At 41.4% G+C, this 24,058-nt stretch overlaps 1 protein-coding gene across 2 annotated transcripts in view; it reads right to left on the reverse strand.

Moving 5' to 3' along the window:
* Positions 1-18,878: 18,878 nt before the first annotated feature.
* CACNA2D1 (calcium voltage-gated channel auxiliary subunit alpha2delta 1) overlaps positions 18,879-24,058 on the reverse strand; it is a 488,318-nt gene continuing 483,138 nt past the window's right edge. For both annotated transcript variants that reach the window (XM_063134222.1, XM_063134221.1), the window contains one exon: positions 18,879-19,684. In XM_063134222.1, the coding sequence (XP_062990292.1) occupies positions 19,568-19,684 (117 nt within the window). In that variant the 3' untranslated portion in view covers positions 18,879-19,567. The remainder of the gene's footprint in view (positions 19,685-24,058) is intronic.

Genomic DNA, 24,058 nt, shown 5'->3' on the forward strand with positions numbered 1-24,058 from the left:
GGTAGGGCTAGGAAAGAATCCTACCTGAAACCTTGGAGAGCTGCTTCCAGTCCATGTTAACAATACTGGACTAAATGGACCTATAGTCTGATTCTTCCTTCGCAATAATCTGATTCTTCCTTTGCAGGTTACCATGGGCCAATCCAGCCTGCCTGGAGTCCCAATCAGGTTCTCTGGAGTTCCCCAAAAGGCCCCTCCCTTAGACCCACCCATTTCTCCCAGCTGCCAATCATTTAGTGGTTTTGCACACATTTTTCCCCATTCTAAAAGATTGAAATACCTTTCCCAAGGTTTAATTGCTGGCAGTAAGATCTTTAAGCTAAAATATGTTTGTATTTATTTATTTATTTATTTGTATTTGGTCCTCCTTCTTTTGGCTGTGGCCCTGACCACTACTGGAATGTAGCTCCTGAGAGCTTCTCCAGAATAGAATTTGAACCCTGTGTCATGTCTAACTCTACTGACCCTGTTTAGGGAGAAGGTGTTTCAGGTAATCAATCAGAATCAGATTCGGACCTAGAGGAGTCGGCAACAGACACCAGCTAGCTTGTACCAGTGGGGGAGGAAGCTCTCACAAGCGATTCACCAGCTGAGAGTCAGCCCTCTCCGGAGCTTATCTCCTCAAGGCCAAATCCTACACACTCAGTGAGAAGTGAGCTTTCTTCCGGAAGAGAGCACCCCGACAAGCTAGCTGATGCTACAGTCTGCTGGAAGCTAACACACAGAGCGGAAGGAAGACGTGGGAAAGTCAGTCCGACTAAGATTGCACCAGAACCTGCCTCCGCACCAAGCTCTCTGAAGTTATGGACGTTTAGGAAGGGGCTTCCTGTTCTCCTTAGTCAGACAATTGTCTCGCTTAGTTTGCATAGTATTGCCTAGGGGAAGTTTCCAAGAGATTAGTCTCTCTTCAGATAGAAGAGATGTTTGCTGCTTAATAAAAGCTTTGTAGATTACCTAGCAGGCCTTATCATTTGTTTCCCATTGAAAGCAGGAGCTTTCTGAGAAACACGACACCCTAGTCTGAAAGAAGTTCAAGATCCCTGCATTGGGGTATAGATTCCAAGCTTGATTTTGTTTTGTGTCTGAACATAAACTTTTTCAGACTTGCTCGTATCTTCAGCATATCAAGTTAGGTCACCTTGACTTGTCTTTTAGCCCGGAGTTCAGCCTCCATTAGATATTTGGCTCGACTTTGTTCGGACACTCGTCTGAAGCTAGCACTGCTCTGAACATGTGCCTCCAGTGTACATAATTTTGAGCAAGAGTGTAAGGATTATGCTTGCAAAGTGTTTGAAGTGGATGGCGTGGGAACAGTGGAAAGGGACACACCGCCTTTCCTGTGGTCACCAAGAAGCAGAGGTAAGTGTCTCATATTCTAGTAAGACACAGCATATATGTTTCTCTGCTTTAAAGTGAGCACCGTACTTGGGGGCAAATGAGAGCACTATTCTGCAGGGTTCCAGTTAAGAATGAATGAGAAGAAATGATTTTAATTCTGCCATGTTTTGGTGGGGAGTGGGATGCATCTTTTTGAGCTAGGGCTGTAGGGCTGTGCTTGGCAGCCATTTAATGACGGAAACGCCATTTTGTGATGGAACCGCCATTTTAAAGCACAGGACTCTGTAATGGAGAAACAGCCTACAACTTCCAGCATGCACTGCCTGGGAAGGCTGCACTTACCAGGGACTAGGAATGGTGGGCACCTGTGGCCTTACCACTGCCGCCAGCACGATTGCCCATCTGCCACTGTGCTCCAGTTGCACCAGTCCCTGGAGAGGTTGCTGCGTGTTCCTCAAGTGCCACAAAGCCACCTGCTTCCCCCAAGAGCTGCCCACATGGGTAACAAATTTCAATCTATTTATCCATTCATTGGGGAGAGCTGAAAAGAATCTATTATCTGTTCTATGTTTTTACATTTTTAAAATTTTTGTATATTGTCTGTTTTATTTGTACGGGTTTAAATTTTGTATATCATTTTTCTTAAATGTTCAATGTTTTAATCGTTGTAAACTGCCCAGAGAACTTCGGCTACTCAAAATCCATTTCTGGTGGAGGGGAAAAAAAAAAAGAAGCAAACTAGATCACTCTTCAAAAGAGATCATATTGCAGTTTATCAGAATGAAAGCTGGTGTGCGCGTACAGGTTAACATTATAAATTTCTAGACTGAACTTTAATTTGACCCAGATCCATTTTCAAAGGGCCCAGGAAAGATGTCAATATCTGCTTTGAAATCTGAAAGATCACAGTGAAACTTGGTATGTGCATTCACTAGATAATTCTTTATCTGATGGAGGATCACTAGTTTGACTCTACACACCCATTTAAAGTGGAACGGATGTGAAATACGTTGAAATGTAACACTGGGCTTCATTTGCTGAAAATCACCAGTCATTATTAGAAATGTTTAAACAAATATGTGGATCCTTCCTCAAATGTTTCACAAATGTTTGACAGCATCAATCCTGGAACCATCTTATCCCTTGATATTTTTTTCCAATTCCTTCTGCTATTTTTAAATATTGTTTCAATACATATAGAACCAGAAACATTTTCTACTACCTGTTAGGGTCTGTTTATTTATATATCTGTGATACCCATAATATCAATTTAACATCATATGCTCTTTATGTTATTTGATTACTGTTAGAAATTGTCTTCTGTTGCCTAAAAATGCTAATAGGAAAAAAAAAAGGGGGAAATCAAACATCTGTGAGCCCCTTTTTATTATAGTACAGAGTTCTCTTCCTTAGATTTAATTTTGTAGTTTGAACCTGCTACATACTGTTGCTTTAAATTGTTAGCTTGCTGTGTGTCTGGAGAAGTCATTCCAACGTGTTGTTATGATTTCTACTTTATTCAGGGTCGGCCCTCCCATGAGATGGGGTGAATTCCTAGTCTCAGGCGGCAGAGTGGTGAATTGCACAGTCCCCCTGCCAGAAGTCCAAGGTGAGCCTCATCCATTCTTTCCCCGTAGGCTGCCTTGGTGCTTCAGATTCTGACCAGTAAGGTTTAGTGAGGTAGTTTGATGTTTCATTTTATTTTAAAAGCAACTATTTCTGAACATCTCTCAGCTTGTTTCCGTAATACACACTGAATTGGAAACTGGAGTTGATTTGGTTCTTCGCATTATCTGAAGATTGGCTTCACTCATGCGCTTGGCAAACACACTAACCTGGTTGTTAAAGGAAGCTCTGAAATAGGTGTCTGTCCTTCTCCATATACCTTGGAAGGTCAGAAGTGCAGGGAGAGCTTCTCTCTCTCTCTCTCTCTCTCTCTCTCTCTCTCTCGCTCGCACGCACGCACGCACGCACGCACACACACACACACACTTTTTTCATTTTGTCACAGAACTATTGGTTCTAGTCCACTAACATTGGGTCAGATCCAGAGATCTCATGGCATAAGAGAAACTTTGCTCATAAATTCTCCCATTGATGAAAGCAGGGAAGTGACTTCTTTTTTGTTGGGAATATGTCAGCCTCGAATGCAAATTACAGGAAAGGGCAGTGTTGCAGTTAGTTTGCGGGAATTTTGGCATAGCCAGCCTTAGCTCCTCCCCTTCCTTCCCGCTCCCTCTCTTTCTGCCTTCTTCCATTGCTGGGAGCACATGGCTTGCTCTCTTCCTCCTGCCTGCGTAACACAAAATGGACTGTGCAAATTCTTCTGAAATCCGACGTTGTGGCTCCATTTGTATATGAAAGAATATTTGTGAGTAAACTGTTTTTCTGTCTTCACTAAAGAAAGGGTATGACTCCTTTTTAGCCTTTGTGTGCCTGTGGGACTAGTAAATGTTCATTCCGTTCTGCCTTGCTTTGTTTCTCCTCTGCTTACCACCTTTCTAACAAGAAGCATCAATGCCAAATAATCCCAGCAATGTCTACCAATTTCCCATGCCCTATAGCAAATTTTCCAGTGTAGCTACAGCTATGTCTTTCCTACTGATAACACCAAGCAGCAGGGATTTGCTAATTTTTCCTAGGAAGGGTGAATCTGCCCATTTGGGGTTCCTCTCAGTTTCTCATTTTTCCAATCTTAAATTCAGTTCGAATTTCTACGGTCTTATCTTCAGTTTGTGCCGAACTTGGAGAACTTGCAAGACAAAAACATGGGATGTAAATGTAATAATAATAATAATAATAATAATAATAATAATAATAATAATAATAATAATAATAATAATATATTTCAAAAAATGTCAGTGCAGATTTCACAGTGGCCTGGTTCATACAGTATGTGGCCGCTGCGTCAATCATGTCCATGCAGTTGAGGCAGCATGTGGTTGCTGGAACTGACATAAGTAGTCATATGTTAAACATGTGTATTGGCCCTAAGAGAGTGGGAAGTCTGCATAGTAATGTAGCAGCTTCCAAGAAGTTGCTAGTAGAAAGACTTTCCATGCAATAAGGCAGAACCGCATATATGCAGAAGAGGCTTACAGTGGCAACCAGGACACCGGTGTAATGTGTGAATTAGTGTAATGCTGTAATACAAGGCGGCTTAAACTATGCTATGACCAGGTTTATCTGTGCTACTAAATATGAGCTTATGTTGAAACTGTTACACTGTACAAGGCCAAGGATCAGAAAACCGGCTGTACAAAAGTGTCTGATGTTATATGTTAGAGATATTCTTTTTAGGAACATGAAGAGAATTTAGGATCTTCCTTTGTTTTAAAGCAAAGTTTTCTTCTTGAGGATGCTGCCAACAACCAGATAGTCAAAGATGAATGAGCACAAAAGCATTACTCATGTATCTTAAGACCATGAGACAAAACACTAGTGAAGTCACCTGAAAAACATTCAGTTGACTAGGATTTTATTTTTTCTTCAGCAGATGTTTTTGCCTTAATTCTATTCAGGCCTACATCACTCACACACACACACACATCTCCTTGGGAATCTGCAAGAGTTTGGTTCATGAAGGGTTAGCTGTCTCGAAAATAACCTTTTGAAGCTTAAAAAGAAATTAGCCCACCCTGTGTTTTCAGTAGACATCTGCCTACATCGCTGAAGATTACATTACTTCCCAAAGCTACAACCAGATGCTCCTAAGTCACTGATTTCCAGAATCATTGGATGTGGCTTTGATCATGCCTTCAACTTCTAGGGCTTTGCTTTGGCAAACAGTGGATAATGCTGTCAACTAAAATCCAGTGGAACGTGCCTGGGCCCTGATTGGGGAGGGGATGTGCTGTGGAAAGCCAGGAAGTATCCTACAGAAAACGATGCAGGGCTTGCAAGAAGTCAAGGACAGCTCTCTGCTAGCAATGCCCATTGGACAAGGAGTATGCATTTGCTATATAGAATCTATTTCACACTGTAAAATCAAATTGTTTTAACCTTACAGCAGAGATATAGAAATCGGGTGGGTTTTTATTTTCAACTGAAGGTGCAGGAATTTTGAAAGCCGTCGTAAAAGTCAGTTACTCCTGGGAAGCGTAGTTTTACAGTTTGGTAATGTATTAAAATGGTCTCTCTCTCTCTTTTAGTTTTAACAAAGGCTATAGGAACAAGATATCAATTTGCATGAGTCAGCGTCTTCTGGAAACAATAAAGATACCTATCTTGGGCTACCCAGTATCCCACCTTTCCTGTGCCCGAGCTAACTTCTATTGAGGTGGGAGCCAGATACCATCTGAACCCATTTGTGAAAATAAAGATGAGAAAAGTGACACAATGGGCAACATTTTTTATACAGTACAATGAAATCTTTCAAGCTGGATACTTCTGAAAGCAGACATATTTCCCTAAGGGGGCCTAAATGAACCCTAAAGCCACACAGGGACTATTGAACACGGGCGATGGCAGTCAGAATTAATGTATGGAACAGACCTGCATAATGTGTGACTCACTGAGCCAATGGCAGGCCACCAGCAATGTGCTGAGGCCAGCGTGATGCTGGGCAACTCCTTTCCATTTCTGCAGTTCCAGGCACGTAACCCAAACAAAAGGTTTATTGGGCCCTTGGTAAGCAGCACTGGGCTCAGGGCATCCCAGCTTGTGAAGGCCTGGTATGGTACAACAGGGCCTAATATGATAATAGCCACAGCTTGATAGTGGTCATTCTCCATCAGTAACCCTGGTCTGGGATGTTGCCTCATGTGATTACAAGTATGTGAGGTAGTGGAGCTTTACTCACCAGCTCAGCCCACCCTGTTATCAATATGTTGTTGCTCTTGGGGAAATGTCTGAAGAAGTCCTGCGCATTTTAAACCATTGACACGATTCTAGCCATGTGAGACATAGCTCCTAAACAGGGTTTATATATCTGTCTGTAGCAGGATATACCCTTCTTTCCTTACAAGTAGTGTGAAAAACATTGAAAAACGCTGCATTGGAATGGATGAGGCTGTGGTTCTTTTGGAGGCTGCAGTCACTTTCAGAAACTTCTAACCAAATATGGTCCTGACAAAACAAGAAATCACAGTGAAATAAGATATAGCATTAGCTAAACATTTCACTTTTCACCCTCATCTGTAACTTGAAGCCAAAATCATTAGATTTTAAGTCAGGCTGTGATTCAAAACCACAATCCTTGGGATGGAGAGAACTGTCAGAAAGGTCAGATCTGCTATGTAAGTAGGATTATATATGTAAGAAAGCTTTTTAAAAAAACAAACACCCACAAGTATTCATGTATTATCCTCGAATCTGAGGTTATGCAATATTTTCAGGGGCCAAGCAACTTTTTGGGGGTAGGGGAACAATACCAGCATGTAACACACTCTCCTCCCACACACATACCACAGTCCTGCCCCCTGCATACAGCCTCACGAGTCATGAAAGAAAAGTTTCTACATTGAATCTGAAATCACATTTTCCTCATTTCTGAAATTACACAATGGGGCTTTTCTACCTTGAATCGAAACCCTCTGTTCAGAACGTTGCTTGTTCTGGACCAACACTGCTTCTGATTAATGGTGGCCAAACGTACCCCAACAGACATCGTCATTTGCTCACCAGTCCCCAAATTCCTCTGTCTAATCTCAGATGGAATTTCTTTGTTATTCCGAGTTCTTGTTTTGTATCTGCAAACTACTACCGAAGCTCCTCCTTGTCCACCAGCCAGCATTTCCAGTCTGTAGCGCTCCCCTCCTCAACCTCCTCTTCCTTGAAATGCTCTCTGTGTCTTGATGCTTCAGAGATAGCATTTCAGCCTGGCGGCATTTCAGCCTGGAATAATCATGTGACTGCCTCAAGCAACGTGCCCTGGCATGGTCACATGACCATTCCGGGAAGTACTAGCTGAGCTGAAACGATACCAGTGAACACAACTGTGCTGCAGCAGCAAGCACAAGTGTGTGTATGTGTGTGTGTGTGTGTGTGTGTGTAAGCTTCAGAAAGGCTCCTTTTGTGCTTGGAATAGTGTAGCTGTCTCCAGAGAGAGCATTTCAGCCCAGCGGGCACTTCCTGGCCATGGGCATTCCAACACATAGCCATTCCCAAGCCTTTCAGGTCTTCATAATCCATCGCAGTTTGAATATTCACAAGACAGCATTACAAAGTAGGGCTGTGCTGGGAAAACCCACCTGGCCTGTTTGCAACCTCTTCACTTCCCTGCAAAAGAGGCAGCTGTTTTTCTGCCTCTTTTGCTGGGATGTTGAGAATTTCACCAGGGTTCAGGACTCCAGGCTTAACTTATTGTAAAGAGGTGGCTGAAGGGTGATCTTTCTTTTATCATCCCCCCAGCCCCGTTCTGTCCATACCACCCCTCCGGCTACCTGAGCTTCTTTGAAAGCCCCATAGAGGACTTAGCCAGGGCTTCCTTCCTTGAGGCTTTTCAAGTGCTGCTGCCTCCGAGTGCCTGAAAGTTGAGAGAGATTTTTGATTTTGATATTAAATGACTTTTTAACAAAAGGATGTTGTAGGAATCCAGGTAAGGGTGGAGCTCAATGAATTTTCACCGGTTCAGCCCCACCTGGCCTCTGTTCCATCTTCCGCCAGTTGGCCTGACTCACTGCACAACAAGTCGGGCCAGCTAGCAGAATTTCTGCAAAAGAAATGTTTTCTCATAAAAACATTTGTGTAAATTTAGGCTGCAGAGTTGCATGATTTGCATGTTTGTATTTCATGCTTTTTATGGTTTTAAATTTTGTGTATTTCTTTTTAATATTCACTGTTTTTAATTTTTGTAAACCGCCCAGAGAGCTTCGGCTGTGGGGTGGTATATAAATGTAAATAATAATAATAATAATAATAATAATAATAATAATAATAATAATAATATGCACAAATTTTGGCCTTGAATTGGGCAAATTCAGCAAAGTATGGACACAAATGGCTAGAGTGGGCGCCACGTTGGGGATCCTTGGGAAATGGCAATTTTAGAAGGGGGAATGATTACGTTCTCAGTTTTCAGGAAAAGAAAGCTGAGGCTCAGCTAGCAAATTCAAGCTGAGCTAGGGGCTCCAAGGAAATCCAACAAGCCCCCAAAGGACCTTATTTCCACAGCCATCCCTAAAACCAGCAACTCCTTGCTCAGCTTTCTGGCTCTCAGCAGGCAGCCACACTACAAAGGCCCAAGGGAGGAAGTCCTGGTTAAGATCTCTGGGGGCTTTCCAAGTAGGTCTAGTATCCACATTTCACCATTATCACTACTTCTGATTGGCTCCAGCAAATCTTGCAAGATTTGGACCATACTAGGTTCATTAGGAGTGGACATGTGGCAGCCACCAGGTGCGTTGCCCCCTCTCAAATCCCCCACCCACCCATGCAACTATCCCAGTAACACATGGCATGTGAGGAGCATCTTCCCCAAGCATTCTGTGTAGGGGCAGAATCAGCCTCCACCACTCAGCTGTATGGCAGAATAGCAGGAGCCCAATTCTGCTGGAAAACAGCATAAGGAGAGCCATCCCGGTGCATCCATTTCCCAATCCACGAAACAGCTGGTGGGGAGGCTGGTGGGCACAGACCAGGATTGCTGGAGAAGGGGGAGTTTAAAACCTCTTTCTCCTCCCAAGGATCATGGTCCAGGTTGCTGGGATTGAGGTGACGCTTTAAGGCCATCATTCGAAACCCAAATGACTTGAACCATGATCACTGGGGACAGGAAGAGCCTCTTCTTTTCAACAATTGGGGTGGGGGAGAAGAATTGTGTGTGTGTGTGTGTGTGGAGAGGGTGTGTAAGTGTCTGCAGGTGCTGACAGATAGCGGGGTAAGACACTCCCCATCATTAGGGGGGTTAATTGCTTCCTGGAGCCCTTGAATTTACCAGGGTTTGGGCCCTAGATGCTCTATGCAGTGTATCCAGAAGCCCTCTCTTGTTGTTAACATAATAAAATGAAACTCCCTGGCCCTCACTTGCCTTGTGCTCCTCTCAGCGCTAGGTAAAGATCTTATATTCCCAGGTTTTCCAATCATAAACACTTCAAGGGTATTTTTGGAATTTTAAGAATGTTGTTGGTGTTGTGAACTTGGTTGTTGTGATTTTATTTTCTGCTATTGATTTGCTGCTGTGTTAGATTTTATGATGCATTTTTTAAATCATTTTATGTTCTTGTTTTGAATTTTTATTGGAAGTTCCTTAGAGAATATATGCTCAGCATATAAATACTGTCAATAAATGTCTCTATATCTCTGTATGGTTAAAAAAAAACCCAGTTTCTAAGGTTGTTTCTAAATGTGAGGCCTATTTCAGCTTTGAGATTCTCTGTCACTATGTTAATGTCTGGTCATTGTTCATGTAGCAGAGAAAGTGGAGAAGTGTATATGATTCAGTGGTGATGTAGTATTAGCGCATGCACGGTGAGGCCTAACTGTATCTCTGAAGCATTTCCTTAATTCCCAGTGGAATCAGATGGATTTCTGTAATTTCTGTTGGGCTTTGTGTCTATTTTAACCCAAATGGTGTTAAAAAAAATTCCAGGTGTTTTTCCCCCAGAATTCAGAATCTGATGTAGTTACCCTGCGTTATTTCTCCTATTTCTCCTGTTTCACTGTCGTAGGCTGTGTTCAGACAACATGATAGTCAATGGTGGGGTAATAATTAACTCAACACTTGTTTATCTAGGGGGTACTCCCCACACAACATGATAATAATCAACCATGGTGTGGATTAGGATCAGCGTTGAGTCCACGCTGAGTTGACACACTCATCCCCTGTCCTTTCTCTCCCCCGCCCCTTCAGTAGTGGCACTACTATCCCATAAGCCATTGCTGCCAAAAATCTATCCTGCCAGCTGGACTAGAGCGGCAGCCACGGCTTTTGCCTTGCAACTCTGTGGCTGACGAAATAACCAAGGAAATAATCAACGGTGCCCTCCACACAACAAAATAACCAACACTGGTTCAGATAACCAATTCTACACAGCATTGGTTATTTGCATTGGTTATTTCGGCCAAATAACCAACCGTTGGTTAAAAAGCTCCCTCCACAGAACACGATAACCCATAGTGGGTTAAATAACCAACCGCCAACTATTGAAACCACCATTGGTTATTGTGTTGCCAAACCCAGTCATGGGCATGTCTACACCAGGGGGCTGGAGGGGGAGGATCTCGTGATATGATGATTGCAAGATTCTCCTCCTCAGTCTACACGCAGCGAACAACGTCCCAGGAGGATGGAGGACATTGTGGCTATGATTTTGGTTTATTTTTACTCAAGATGAGTGCTCGAGCGTTCCTTCAAAAAGGAAAGTATTTTTTTTTTAAGAAATTACTCCCGCTATCCCCAACCCACCCCCAATGGGAATGGAGCTCCTGAAGATTACTTGTGAGGATCTGGGACGAAAACAGGATGCCTGGCCACACCTCTCGGGATCATCTCCGGACTGCAGGAAGAACCAGGATTAAACTGTAGGGCCATATCCCAGGGAAAGGGAGGGATTATACCTCCTTGTTCCCGGGATCCCCTGTGCGTCATGTGGATGCACAGGGACGATCCCAGGACAATCCTAGGAGGAGGGCTTTCTCTGCTGTGGCACCCCGGTTTTGGAATGAGCTCCCCAGAGAGGTCCGCCTGGCGCCTACACTGTACTCCTTTCGTCGCCAGTTGAAGACCTTTTTATTCTCTCAGTATTTTAACACTTAATTTTAACTTAAATTTAAATTTTACTGTTTTAACTCTGTATTTTAATTTTATATCAATTTTGCTGCGTGGTTTTTATTCTGGTTGTGCTTTTTATATTGTATTTTGTATTTGTGCTTTTAACCTGTTGGTTGTCTTACTATGGTTTTAATTTTTGTGAACCGCCCAGAGAGTTTCGGCTATTGGGCGGTATAGAAATGTAATAAATAAATCCCCGGGATATTGCCCTGTCTAGCCATGCCCATAGTCTCAGTGTAACATGCTGATAAGATCAGTAACAATTTTCATTCTAGTTCAAATAAGTTATTTGAAATACATTTAATAGCTTTGAAGTACAATTCTATGCATATCTACTTAGAGGTAAGTGTGTATGTAGGATTGTAGCCTGGCAGTTTCTCTGGCACATCCAAAGCCCTGGTGGCTCATTTCTTGTGTATATGAGGCCTTGATTTTAATGTGAAGGCATTCAGGAGTAGAATTTGCAAATCACATGTTTGTCATCTCTACTGACTACATTTAAAAGAGAGAGAGAGAGAGAGAGAGAGAGAGAGAGAGAGAGAGAGAGATCACAATCCATGTACACCAGTAATTGATTTCAAATGATAAACTTTTATTCTGAATATACTGTTTATTCCACAATAATTAAACACAACATTTTTTTAGGATTATAAATTTTTTATAACAGTATTGTACAAATTTTTACAAAACGTTTTGCTTTTATTCCTTATTTCAGCCTTGTCAAATTCACAAAAGTGTCAAGAGAACACAACAAAGGGGTGGGTGGGAAGTCTTATCTGCCCAATCAACAGCATTTCCCCTCTCTTTTTCTTTTCCAGGGATGTATATTGAACATCTTGGTACTAACAGCCCCAAAAGCATGATTGAGACATCCCAGAAAACGTAAGAAGTTTGGTTCGTTTTATCAGATGTAAATTGCAAGAATTTGAACAAGATGGTATCACTTTATCCTCAGCAAAAGTCTTTCTCCAAAATGGGATTTTCAATTGTATAGAACAGATATAGTGAGAGAGAACACAAGCTGCTGGTAAGAAGCTCCAACCAACTTCGGAAACTCTGGACACTTTTTGAACCTTTTTTTTTTTTTTACAATAGTCTACAGCTAATATTAACAATATTAACAATGCAGTATGAAAAAAAAACTAGCAATCCAGAAACTTGGCCGGTGTTCAGAATGGGATTAGGTGGCTTCTCTTTTCTGGAGATATTCCCAAATACAACAGAGGACCCTGGAGAATGATTTTAATCACAATTTGGATTTACTTATTTTGTAGGATTTTGCAGTATAAGCAACATTGATCCATTGTTTCAAAGGAATAGCTGTACAAGTGACGTAAGCTCAATTTAAACATAACTTTTGCTACAGGTGTGCCACTCCCTATGGTCAACTTCCATATTGTGTAATTCCAAACCAGATGAGTAACCTTGTTAAACTTCAACTGGTCCAAAACAGGGCAGCAAGATTGTTAACAGGGACTGGTTGATATGAACATATTATGCCAGTGCTTTGTGATGTGCCCTGGCATCTAGTCTGTTTCCGGGCCCAATTCAAAATTCTGGTATTAACTTCCAAAGCCTTAAATGGCTTGGGGCCAGCTTACTTAAAGGATAATCTCCTCCCAAATATACCTGCCTGGATCCTAAAATCAGACTTGGGAGTGCCCCCACCAAATGAAGTGAGGTGAGTGGTTACTAAGGAGGAAACCTTTTCTGTTGTGGCACCCTGAATATGGAATGCCCTCCCGAGAGAGGCTTGCCTGACACCTACATTGTGGACTTTTTACCGCTAGGTGATGACCTTATTTTTCTCCCAGACATTTTAAGTTCTTTTATTGTCTTAAATATGTCACTGTAATTTTTTTGAAGAACTTTACACTGCTGCTGGCTTTTACTCTGGCTTTATATTGTTTTAAGTTTGATCACGTTAGTGTATTCTATCGTTTTAACTGTTGTGAACTGCTCAGATTACCTCAGCTATTGGGTGATGTGGAAATATTATATTAATAGTAATAATTACATTGGTACTTTCAAGTACCAGTACTTGGTACTTTCAATACCCAGTGGAAGGAAGATGCTGGTATGGGAAGTACCCACACAATGTGGGAGTTGACCCCTGGAAAGCAGCAACCACAACACAGCCCCCTTCATGAACACTTGAAGATGGGCTCCACAAATTGAAAGGGATTGTGCACACGGATAGCCCCATCCTGCCCCTTGATCCTGAACTTCTCCAGTGGAGACGCCCACGAGGGTAGCTCTCTATGTGCACTGGGTTCCAGAACATCTGGAAAACAGTGTATAGCGATCTGTGCACATAGGCTCCCCAGGTGCAGACAGTTACGTGAAATGCATGGATGTCAGGGGTGGGGCTAGTCCGTGAGCACAATGTCCGGGTGGGGCAGCACCGTTGGCCCCACCCCTTCAAAGGTGTAGAGTTTACATTCAGGTGAACAGTGTGTGATGGGGACTTCTGCTAACATTTGAGCTAAGCCAAAGTGCCCACGTAGAAGGGCAAAAAACATCTCCATGTCCTTTAAAAGATACTGAAACGTTTAAAACAGCAAGTAACACTTGGGTTGCAAAGGTCACTTAAAAAAGGGATACTGCCTATTTGAATGCAGTAAGGCCAGTGCTTAAAGTCAGTAAAAGGAATAGTATATACGAAAACTTACAAATGGCAGCAACACTGTTTTTCTTGTCAAGTTTAAGCAATAAAGCCTCAAGCATTAGAAACGTGTAAAGAGATCATACTAAAGACCTAAAAATCTCCTCAGTCAAACCCATGAAATATATGTCATGTTAAAAACCTGATACAAATATGGACCACACTTAAGTGTTTTGGCAGTAATGCTGGTTGTTCCAATGAGCAGGGTGGGGTGGGGAGCTAAACCATTCGATCTGCCAGCGGTTTTATTTTTCTTTAAAAAAGCAGAACTAGAATGACTTGGTTGTCAGATAATACAGCAGGATTTCACGATCGTTGTAGAAATTAAAACAGTTGGTATAGCTAGGAGTTTTAAATCAAATAGCAACATAATTTGTTATGTATTCTGCATCTAAGAACAATATATATATATATATATATATATATATATATATATATATATCTTGTGCCTCTGAAGCCAATTACTGTGAAAAGGGATTATTAAAGCCAGGCCTCATAAAAGAGAGAGTGCATGTACAATTTGCAATATACTTCACTTTGTCACCCAAATTATTTCTTAAGAGCTGTACCTCCACTATACATAAGGTGAGTTACATTTACAATGTCATGGTAAATCCCATCCTGAAACATTAAACAAAAGGATACTATTTGCATACAATCATCCAAAACAACAACAACAACAACCCAGTTTGTGTAAACCACCAGCAAAAATCCAGTATTTGAATGTTATGAAAAATATGTAGAGCCAAACGTCAAGGCTTCATCTCTGTTTCCTTTCACTGTTGTCAAACTACTTGAATTCTAAAATGGTGTTACAATCAGGAACAGGTGCAAAGTCTGCAGATCTTACTCTGAGAACTAAGGGGTTTTTCTCGTAAAACTTTCTAACCCCCACCCCCCTCTGCTGGAATGACTGGCCCTTGAGTGTGTTGTCACGTGATAAACATACAAGTCTGCCGGGGAGAAAAGCTTATGGGCTTATGTTGCCTACCCCGTCTTAGCTAATAGAAGGTTACTGAGCTAGATCATTCCTGGACTGTGTACACATATGGATCTGTTTTATAGCAACAAGGAGCAGCCAACAGCTATTCTGTTCTAGTTTCCCAGATATGTTTCCCCACCCCCCAAGATTATCCCATCCTCTTTCACAGAGTATGGGTGAATACAGCAAATGACATTTAAGTACTTTGCAAGCTAGTTGTCTGAATCATTGCACACCAGGCAGAATTTTCACCACTTTTCTGATTAGATGAAACATTTTGGTTGCTTCAAAGGCTATGCGGCAGGGTCTTGCTATTTACTGTTTTACTCTGTACAGCACCATGTACACTGATGGTGCTATATAAATAAATAAATAAATAATAATAATAATAATAATAATAATAATAATAACATCAAATATTTTGGTTGCTGCTGAGGTTTCCCCCCCCCCTTCCTATCAACTGGAAACAGAATTTGATGAAACGCTTAATATGGTGCTATAGTATCCATCCTCATAGCTAACTATCCCCACAGCTAAGCTTGCATTCAACAAATGTCCCCTGCATCTTTAATTAGAAGCTTTTGCCTCTAATTGCTTCCTGTTCAGTGCAGCAATGACATTACTGATGAACTGACCTTTAATTAGTCAGTTACTGTTATTAGTAAGGGGGGCAATTAATTACTAGTTTCTTTTAATTTGGTTTCTTTTTTAATTCCAAAATAGCTATATTTTGCAATTAAAATAGAAAACAATTATGAGAGGAAAGCAGTAATTAAATTTGTGTATTTTGAGGACCAGGAGCTGACTAATTTAAGTGGAAATCTATCGGTAATGTTCCAGGTATACCCAACAGGAAGCAATTAGAGGCAGTACCCACACAATCATCATTCTAATCATCATCATCACAAAGCAGGTCTGAAAAAGATAGGTGGAAGATGCAAGGGGTTGGCACCTATGCCTGATTTCTACATAAAAAGGAAGCAAACCTAAACAGCTAGTACAAAACAAAATTTGTTAAATTTCTCAGCTCTTAGCAGAACGATATACACAATTTTCGATAGACACACAATAACTTACTCGCCATCTGCACTTAATGTTCCTATATGAACATTTTGTATGTGAAAGTAGTGTTTACATGTGTTATGAAATGACCCTCCTTTTTTGAGGGCTATACTGCCTTGCCTATTTCAAGGGACGTTTGCTGCCCAGTTGGCCGCTCAGTCTATACCATTTTTAAAAGCAGGAATTTCTTCATGTTTAGGTGATCCCAACTAATTAGGGACCACATAGTCACACAATACAACATAGCCAATCAGACAACATCATGAGTCCAATTCAGAGCAAGTGCAAGGCTTAGTGGCCTCAGTTTAACTGGCCAAACTCTGCGGTTCCTGTTTGCAACCCCTCTTCAAGAAAATGTCTGGCAAAAAGCATACCCTCACATTTGGCTCACGATTAATATTCAACTTAAGAGAATGTAGCTGAATGGGATAGATGAATTAGCAGGAAGTTCTCTTCATGATTCTATACAGGGGAAGGGAGTTTTTTGGTGTGTGTTTTTTTCTTTTACAATGCCTAGAATGAAGAACTGGGATCGATGTTTTCATCATACCCTGGTCAAGTTTCCCTTAAGTATCTGTGCCCAGCCATTGCTGTTAGGCAGAATGCTGAATCAGAAGGAGAAATCCAACATGTCAGTTCTTAAGGTACTGTGTTCCCCATTGCTACTTGTTGTAGCAATAACTGTCCAAGGCATAATCCATTCCTGATAAATCAAGAGTTTGTATCAGGAATAAGCTGCAAACTTAGTCCTGACACTTTCCAGACAAGTTTCACTCTATTTGCTATGGCAGCAAACATAATAAATACAGCACTCAACCTGCCACTGGTCTTTTAAGTGATTGAAATTAAGACACAAATATGCTACGCACACTTTGCTGACTCATGAGTACCATCTTTGCAAAGACAATTCTAGTTGAGGATAAGGGAAGCACCCTGACTCTTACTGTGATTGGGTAAAAGGCAATAAAACAGCAGCAGAATGCGATACTCCTGGGTTATTTTTCTTCCACCATTTTAAAATTGGTTCCTGTTTCCTCAGGGTTAAGCAGAATCATTTGCAACTATACTCTTACTCAGAGCCACAGGACTTTACAAATGAACAGTTAAGGAAACTTGCTCAGGTAGCAGCTCTTCTACAGTCTTTGATCTTAACAGTGAAGTTAGAATCAAGGTTACTTGTGGGGGGAAAGTAATTCAAGGCTGGGCATGACTAAAACCAGAGATTTAAAAGTTTAAATCTTTATACAAATTTGAATGCATTCCCAATAAATTCCATAAAAGTTTGGAATCAAAATTGGATGAGTCATTTGCCAGCATAATGATAGTAGTGTTTGCCTTTTTTTAAACTTTTATTTGAAAGAGTTCACTTATACAAAGAAAATAATTGCATATTGCCACTTTTAGCAGAATTCGACAATATCAGCAAAGTTGCACATTCATTGGTTTAGCTGTTTTGCAATACTGGTTCATTCTGAAAAATGGGGATAGAACAAATGCATTCTATGCTGTGTCTACAATATTCTATACTGTAACATAATTTACTTCACTGATCTGATTCATCACCAGGTTTGTATAAAAACAATTTCTGTTTTTTATTATTCACAATCAAGTATCACTGTACATACATATAGATTCAAGGCTCCCCATTTGTTCTGGTTTTGCTACTGTTTCAGTAAAATCCAGCTTGTCCAGATTGCTGTTTCTTACTATAAAATAGAAAGATTGGATGTTTTATAGATACTAATAGGTAGGAACTAATGTTAGTGAAAACAAAGAAAAGCCCCATCAAGTATAAATCTGAGAACACATACTGTTAAAAATATAAATGCCTGTAATTTGATTTCATTTACTTAAAACACCTGTAGACAGGATTTTAGGTGAGTGTGTTCATCTGTATAAAATCCATCTCTCCCCATTTGCGCAGACAACTAAATGTACCGTACCCCCTTTCAGCTTTTACATTGCACAGTATATTCAGAGTTCTGTTTAACAATATATAACTTAAGATTAAATTGCATCACATTGCAATATTTGGTTTCTCACACAACAAAAGAATCACTCAGGTACCTTTTAAATAAACTACACTCTACCATCAAAAAGAAAACAAAAAAAAACCCAAACTTAATGAAAACAGCAAAGCAGCAGCTTCATCATCATGCAAAACACCCTTGGAAACCCACGTTCAATATTCACAAAGACATTTTTATTCACAAACTTTGCGTCTGAACGTTTTGGAGAACTTGGCTAGCGGTAGATATCTGCTCTGAGAACATGAATCATGACGTGGACGTTAACAACTGTGCAGGCGCGTACGGATACCCAGTTTGGATGAAAACCACTTTTTTTTCCTGCTAACGTATGAAATTCTCAAGAACCTTTCCATTTAAACTTGTTTCATCTTTTGCCTTTTCAAGGTTTTGCATTCATTTCACAAACCTACTCAAGCTTAGCCGATTGCCCATTCATACTCATTTTGAGAGGGGGGGGGGGAAATCATTCATCATAAGGCATTTTAAGTTATGGTAAATCTCTGGAGTTGGCTAGCCCTGGAGTCCTCAGCTCAGCACCTGCAGGTCCCAGGGTCACCCCAACACCTCCCTAATTTTAAATTTTAAAGAGACTTTTAAAAAAACAAAAAACCAGGAGCACATTTACTAAGCCAAGGGTCAGCCCCCAGCCACTGCCTTAATTTCCCCAGAATTTTTAGGAAACTAAGATGGCATCTGGAGGCTGGCACTTGGCTTTGCAGCACATCCAAGCTGCCCGTTGAAACTGGAAGAGGAAAACACACACCCACTCAACTCACCAGGGTAACCCTGGGAACGGCACTGGGAGCGATGAGAGGATGATAGTGAGGTTGTTCATGAGGGTTGGGCTGGGTGGCAGAACAACTGTGGTGAGGAAAAGAACAGGGCAGAGATCTGTGTGAATCTGGGTGTTTGGGGTATGTTTTCTGTTATGCAGAAAATATGGATTGTGTGGATTTTGTGTGCTTGCAATGTCAGGTGTATTATGATAAAATATTTTGGGTGTGATCTTCCTATTAATGTGGATTTAATGTTGTTTGTGTGTTTTGGCTCTTAGACTTCATCTCTGCCTTAGACTCAGGCTTTGTCTGAGTTACTTGCCTTTAACCTTACCAGTCTGCCCTCTATGAAATGGGTGTTTGGTGACTGACCCCACCCACCACAATAGCCATTTCATGAATGGACATGCCTCCAAGGCAGGCATTTTGTGACAGTGCCCATGATATTTTCTCAAAATTCCAAGTGACCCCTGGGCTAGCCAGTATAAAACTTTTCTGGATGAAACTGAAGTCTATTTTGCATTTTGGACAGAACTGATATTGAAAGCAGGCATTAAAAAACATCAGTACTCTAAATATGAGGGCCGAGGAAATGACAGGGTTTCCCACACCCTTACATAGCATTTGTTTTAGAGAATAAAGAGTGTAACAAATTCAAAACTAAGAACAAATAAATAGAAAGCATGTAACCTTTAAAAGGGGAGCCCTTTTTACATAAAAGTCTTCAAAAGCACAAAAAACCTGCAATTCCTCAGTAAAGCACATATAGAATTCAGTTCCGATGGCCCAGATGATGCAGCATTTACACACGTCTACAGATCTGACACGCCAACATGCAGCCACGGTGGGTGCCTTCAGAGTCTTTCCAAAGAAGGTATCAAGTAATGGGCATTGGCATTTATCTGTGATCTGAGCAGGCTGACCCCCTTTTCCCAAATGAAATGGTGGGCTAACATTTTGGCAGGATCTTGATTTCGTACACAGGTTTTGGTTTTAACAGGGTCATAACTGGTAATGTCTGCTTCCAGATAACAGCCAGAGCAGGATCAACTGGATTCCTACAATGGACCAGAGTGATGGGTTCAAGCCAGAGGCACCCCCACAGTCTGTTGAAATCTCCTGTAAGCAAAGAGAGAGAGAGAGAGAGAGAGAGAGGAGGTGCATTTTTTTGTAGCTGACATTTTAGTTTATCAGCCGATTTAAACAATCTGCTCACCATAAGATGTCTTGTGTGATTCATCCTGATAGGGCTGACCCATATGGGAATCAGCCTTCTGAATAAGTTCACTAGCATACTGGTATCCAAAAAGAAGAGCCCTTTCCCTAGCATGGTAGGTGCCAAAGTGCTCTGATATCATGTACCTGGCCTCTGATATCTGTGGTGACTGCCCAAACCCAACTCACTACGAGAGTTGCCACAGTTTAGCAATATCATTTACTCTGAAGAGCAACTTGGCCCTCAATTTCATTTTCTGACTTGCAATTCCTAGGTGTTAACAGTTGCCCATTTTAATTTCAATGGAAGTGTAATCAAACACGCTCACACATAAACTTACCACAGAAATACAAAACCACAGGGTCATTCTTGTAGCTCACCACAATGCATGCATGTCTGTGTGCACATTCAGAAAATTAAGAACTTTTGAAATAACCAATGAGTTTGGTTCTAAAAAAAAAAAGTCCTCGTTTTAGTTGTCACCGTTGCTACTAGTCAATTTGCAAACACAAATTTACCATCTCAGGTTTGGCCGTAATGACATCATACGATGTTGACTTATGTCATCAGAACATTTATTCTACTGTTGTTTACTCTGACTGGTGGTGACTCACCAAGGCTCAGGTAGAGGTCCCTCCCATCTTTTTCAACTGGAGGTCTCAGGGATTGCAATTGACACCTACGTATGTACATCACATGATCTAACATTGACCTAAGGTTCCTCATGGAGGTCTTATATTCCAGCAAAAGGTCATATGGGATAAGAAGTGAACGAATGAAAGTCTCTTTTCAGATATTTCTGGTTGCATTCCATTTCAGCTGGCAACCTGTGCAAGTCTCAAAGAATTAATTTTTGATCTCTCTATGACTCTATTTATAATCTAAATACTCCATTTGGTTTACCCAGCCGGCACTGGTCAAGTTCAAATCAGTGGTAGTGGTACCAAACAATATCGATCCTGAAAGATGGATTAGCATGTTAAACAGAATTTACTTCTCTCCCAGTCATCCAGTTGGGCTTAAATACTTTAAGACTTTGTGCATATATCCAAGGCTGTCTAAAAGGAATACATTGCACATGGAAGTGAAGTGCATTACATAGGTTAGCTAAATTATTGATAACTTAGTTTGGTTGCAGAAAAAAGCTCAACATTGTAGTTGGTTATTTTAAGTGTAGATAGGACAATAAAATCAACATAATGGGCCTGTTCAGATGACACTTTAGGCTCTGTGGTTAGTGAAACTATGGATCTCTGGGGATACCACTAACCACAAGCCATGCTGTCGCACACAACACTTTAAGCCACACTTAGAGCTGCTAACCCTGCTGCAGATGAACTGACTATGGTTAGTGAGTGAGCAGAGTTTAGCAAAACACACCGCACAAGACACCTTAAACCCTGCTGAACTGAAAGACTTAACTAGCAGGGTTTAAGGTGTCTTCTCAGCAGGCCCATTATATCCACTTCACAATGAATAAAAATTAAATACCAGGTTACTGGGCTGAATTGTCCAAAATTGTAATATAATGAATATAGAGGTCATATATATGGTTGTGTTTGGAAAGGTATCTTGATTAATAGGTTCTCCCCAACCCTATTTGTTTCTAAGGCTAGGTTCACTCAACATACTAAGCCATGATGGTTTATTTTATGGCCCGGGATATTGCCCTACAGTTTAGTTCTGATTTTTCCATGCTCTTGGGATCCCAAGACCGCAGAATGTGTGGCCTGCCGTCGTGGTTTTGTCCCAGCTCCTTGTGAGTAACTGCGAGGACCCGGGCACAGGGCACGTAGCTCCTCGGGAGCTTTGTGTCCATCGGGGGTGGGGTGGGGGAAGCGTGAGGGGTGTGTGTGTGTGTTTTAAACACCTTACATTTTTCACAGGAGCACTCCTGTGCTCTTCTCGGATTTAAAAAAAACACACAAAATGGCAGCCATGACATCCTCTTTTCCCAGGGACATTGCGCACAGCCTGTAGACAAAGGCAATGATCTCGCGATCATAAAATTGCGATATTGTCACACTCCACCCCCCATCTCTAGCCATGCCCATAGATTTGGAAGGGGTCTTACAAGCCATCTAGTCCAGCCCGTTTGAAGCAGGAAACATAGAAGATACCCCAAAATATGGCAGTCTGGCCTCTGCTTGAAGACCTCCAGCAAGTGAGAGTCAATGATTGGAGTTAATTGGTTCCACTTTCAAATTATTCTTACCTTCAAGAGATTTCTTCTACTGTTTAATAATTTGAACTCCTGTAACTTAAGCCTATTACATCTAGTTAGTTCTGCACTCTGGGGCAACAAGTCTCTGCCCTCATCTGCTTGACCTCTTCAGGCATTTGAAGAGTTATAATGTATTCTTATTTTGGAAGCAATGTAATTTTTGGTCAAAACCCAGATTCATAGTTTCTGGGGTTGTTTTTTTAATCTTTCTTGTTTATCATATATTCAACATCCACACAAAGATTCCATGAAACTTGATGAGAGACTAAGAGATTTGTTTTTAATAAAGTTCTAAACAAAATCTCATCACCACTCACAAATTTGGTAAGGAGCACAGCAGAACCACAGGAATGCCCTGTGAACCTTTAACTTATTTAAAAATAATAATTAAAATACACATCGAGAGGTAAGGAGAAAAAAATCTCTGACTCATTCTGTGATTTGTTGTTTTAGCTTCAAAAGATCATTTGATAGCCAATCTATCCTCCCCACCCCCCACCCCTAGAACAGAACTGGAAAACTAAATAAAGCTGTTGAAAATGATTGCAGTGGTTTAGTAACCTCCTTGACTCGCTTTTTCTCCTCTGTGGTTCTCAGTAAAAGAGATGCTGAGAGATTAACTGAAGAAGGCATGGTGATGTCCTCTTAAAAATTATCATGTAGTTCTAATGTAGGAATACTTCAGGCAAAACATCCACAGCAGGGGCGTTCTACACCAAAAAGCATGATTGCTACATCTCTAAGGTCTGTTTCATGCATTAATGCACCATACTACTATGTGAGTGTTGCCATAGGCCGTAGCTAGATGGGGCTTTATCCCGGGGCAAGCCCCGGGATCGTCCCTGTGCTTCCACATGACGCACAGGGGATCCCAGGATCAGGGAGGGATCATCCCTCCCTTGCCCCGGGATAGAGCCCTCCCGTTTGGACCTGGGTTTTCCATGGTCCTGAGCTGAGCCCGAGACCGCGGAATGTGTGGCCAGGTGCCGTGGGTTGACCCAGCTCCGCATGATTCCTCGCGAGGAGCCAGGAGTGTTGCGCCCATCAGGGATAGGGTGGGGGGAGCGGGGAAATAATTTAAATTTTAAAAGGGGCTTACCTTTAGCACACGAGTGTTCGTGCGTTGCTGGTCCTTTAAAAAAAAAATGGCGGACACGATACCTCTCCTGCTGAGGTCATCACGTGTCACGTGTAGATGGAGGAGGGATCTCGTGTTAAACACAACGCAAGATCTTCCCTCCTCAGTTGTGGGATAGCAGGTAGGTCTAGCTAAGGCCATAGTGTAGTAAAGAATGCACCTACCACAACCATCCTGCAGAAGCTGCATGCATTACTAGGGGCAACTTGGGTGTAATCATAGGATAGCAATAACTCAAGGAAATCTGTGAAAGAGGCCTAAGAACAATTGCTTCTGGTGCATAGTGTGTGTTTCTGTGAGACCTAGCAAGCAATTAAATATTCAAGACTCCATTCGGAGGACTTCACCAAGCTTGATCATACTTAAGAAACTTGTGTATATCTTCCCATATGTAAAAAGTGTGGGATCAATATAGAACGTCCAATGCACAACTCGCACTCACCATGTGGAGCAAGATTAACACAAATATCCCTGTGGGCTTTGCTGCACATCACTGGCCTTCATGCAATACCCTGAGGAGAATTTCCATCCCAAAACTACACATTCCTGATGCTGACCAGCATAGACATTTTCCACATGATCATCCAGAAGACTCATATGATGAACCACAACTCTACTCATTAGAGTTTTGATGTGGAAAGGACACCACTAGGAAATTTTAATAAATTCACCGTGCAGACCAAGCCTAAGACGTCTATTTGTACATATTACTGAGGCACTTGTACATATTACAATTGCTGGCTGCCTTGGTTTGCATGAGTGAGGCTGGTGAAATATTATAGAAGCCCACTGGGATGAATGTATTTGTTCATGTTGTTATTTCCTTCATTATTTCCATCTGCAAGCACATTTGTTGTTACATCAAGTCACTCCTGATTAGTTTTCCTACTCTTATATAAATCCTTCAAAACCCTG

Source organism: Elgaria multicarinata, chromosome 9 (assembly GCF_023053635.1).
Source record: "Elgaria multicarinata webbii isolate HBS135686 ecotype San Diego chromosome 9, rElgMul1.1.pri, whole genome shotgun sequence".
Classification (NCBI taxonomy): domain Eukaryota; kingdom Metazoa; phylum Chordata; class Lepidosauria; order Squamata; family Anguidae; genus Elgaria; species Elgaria multicarinata.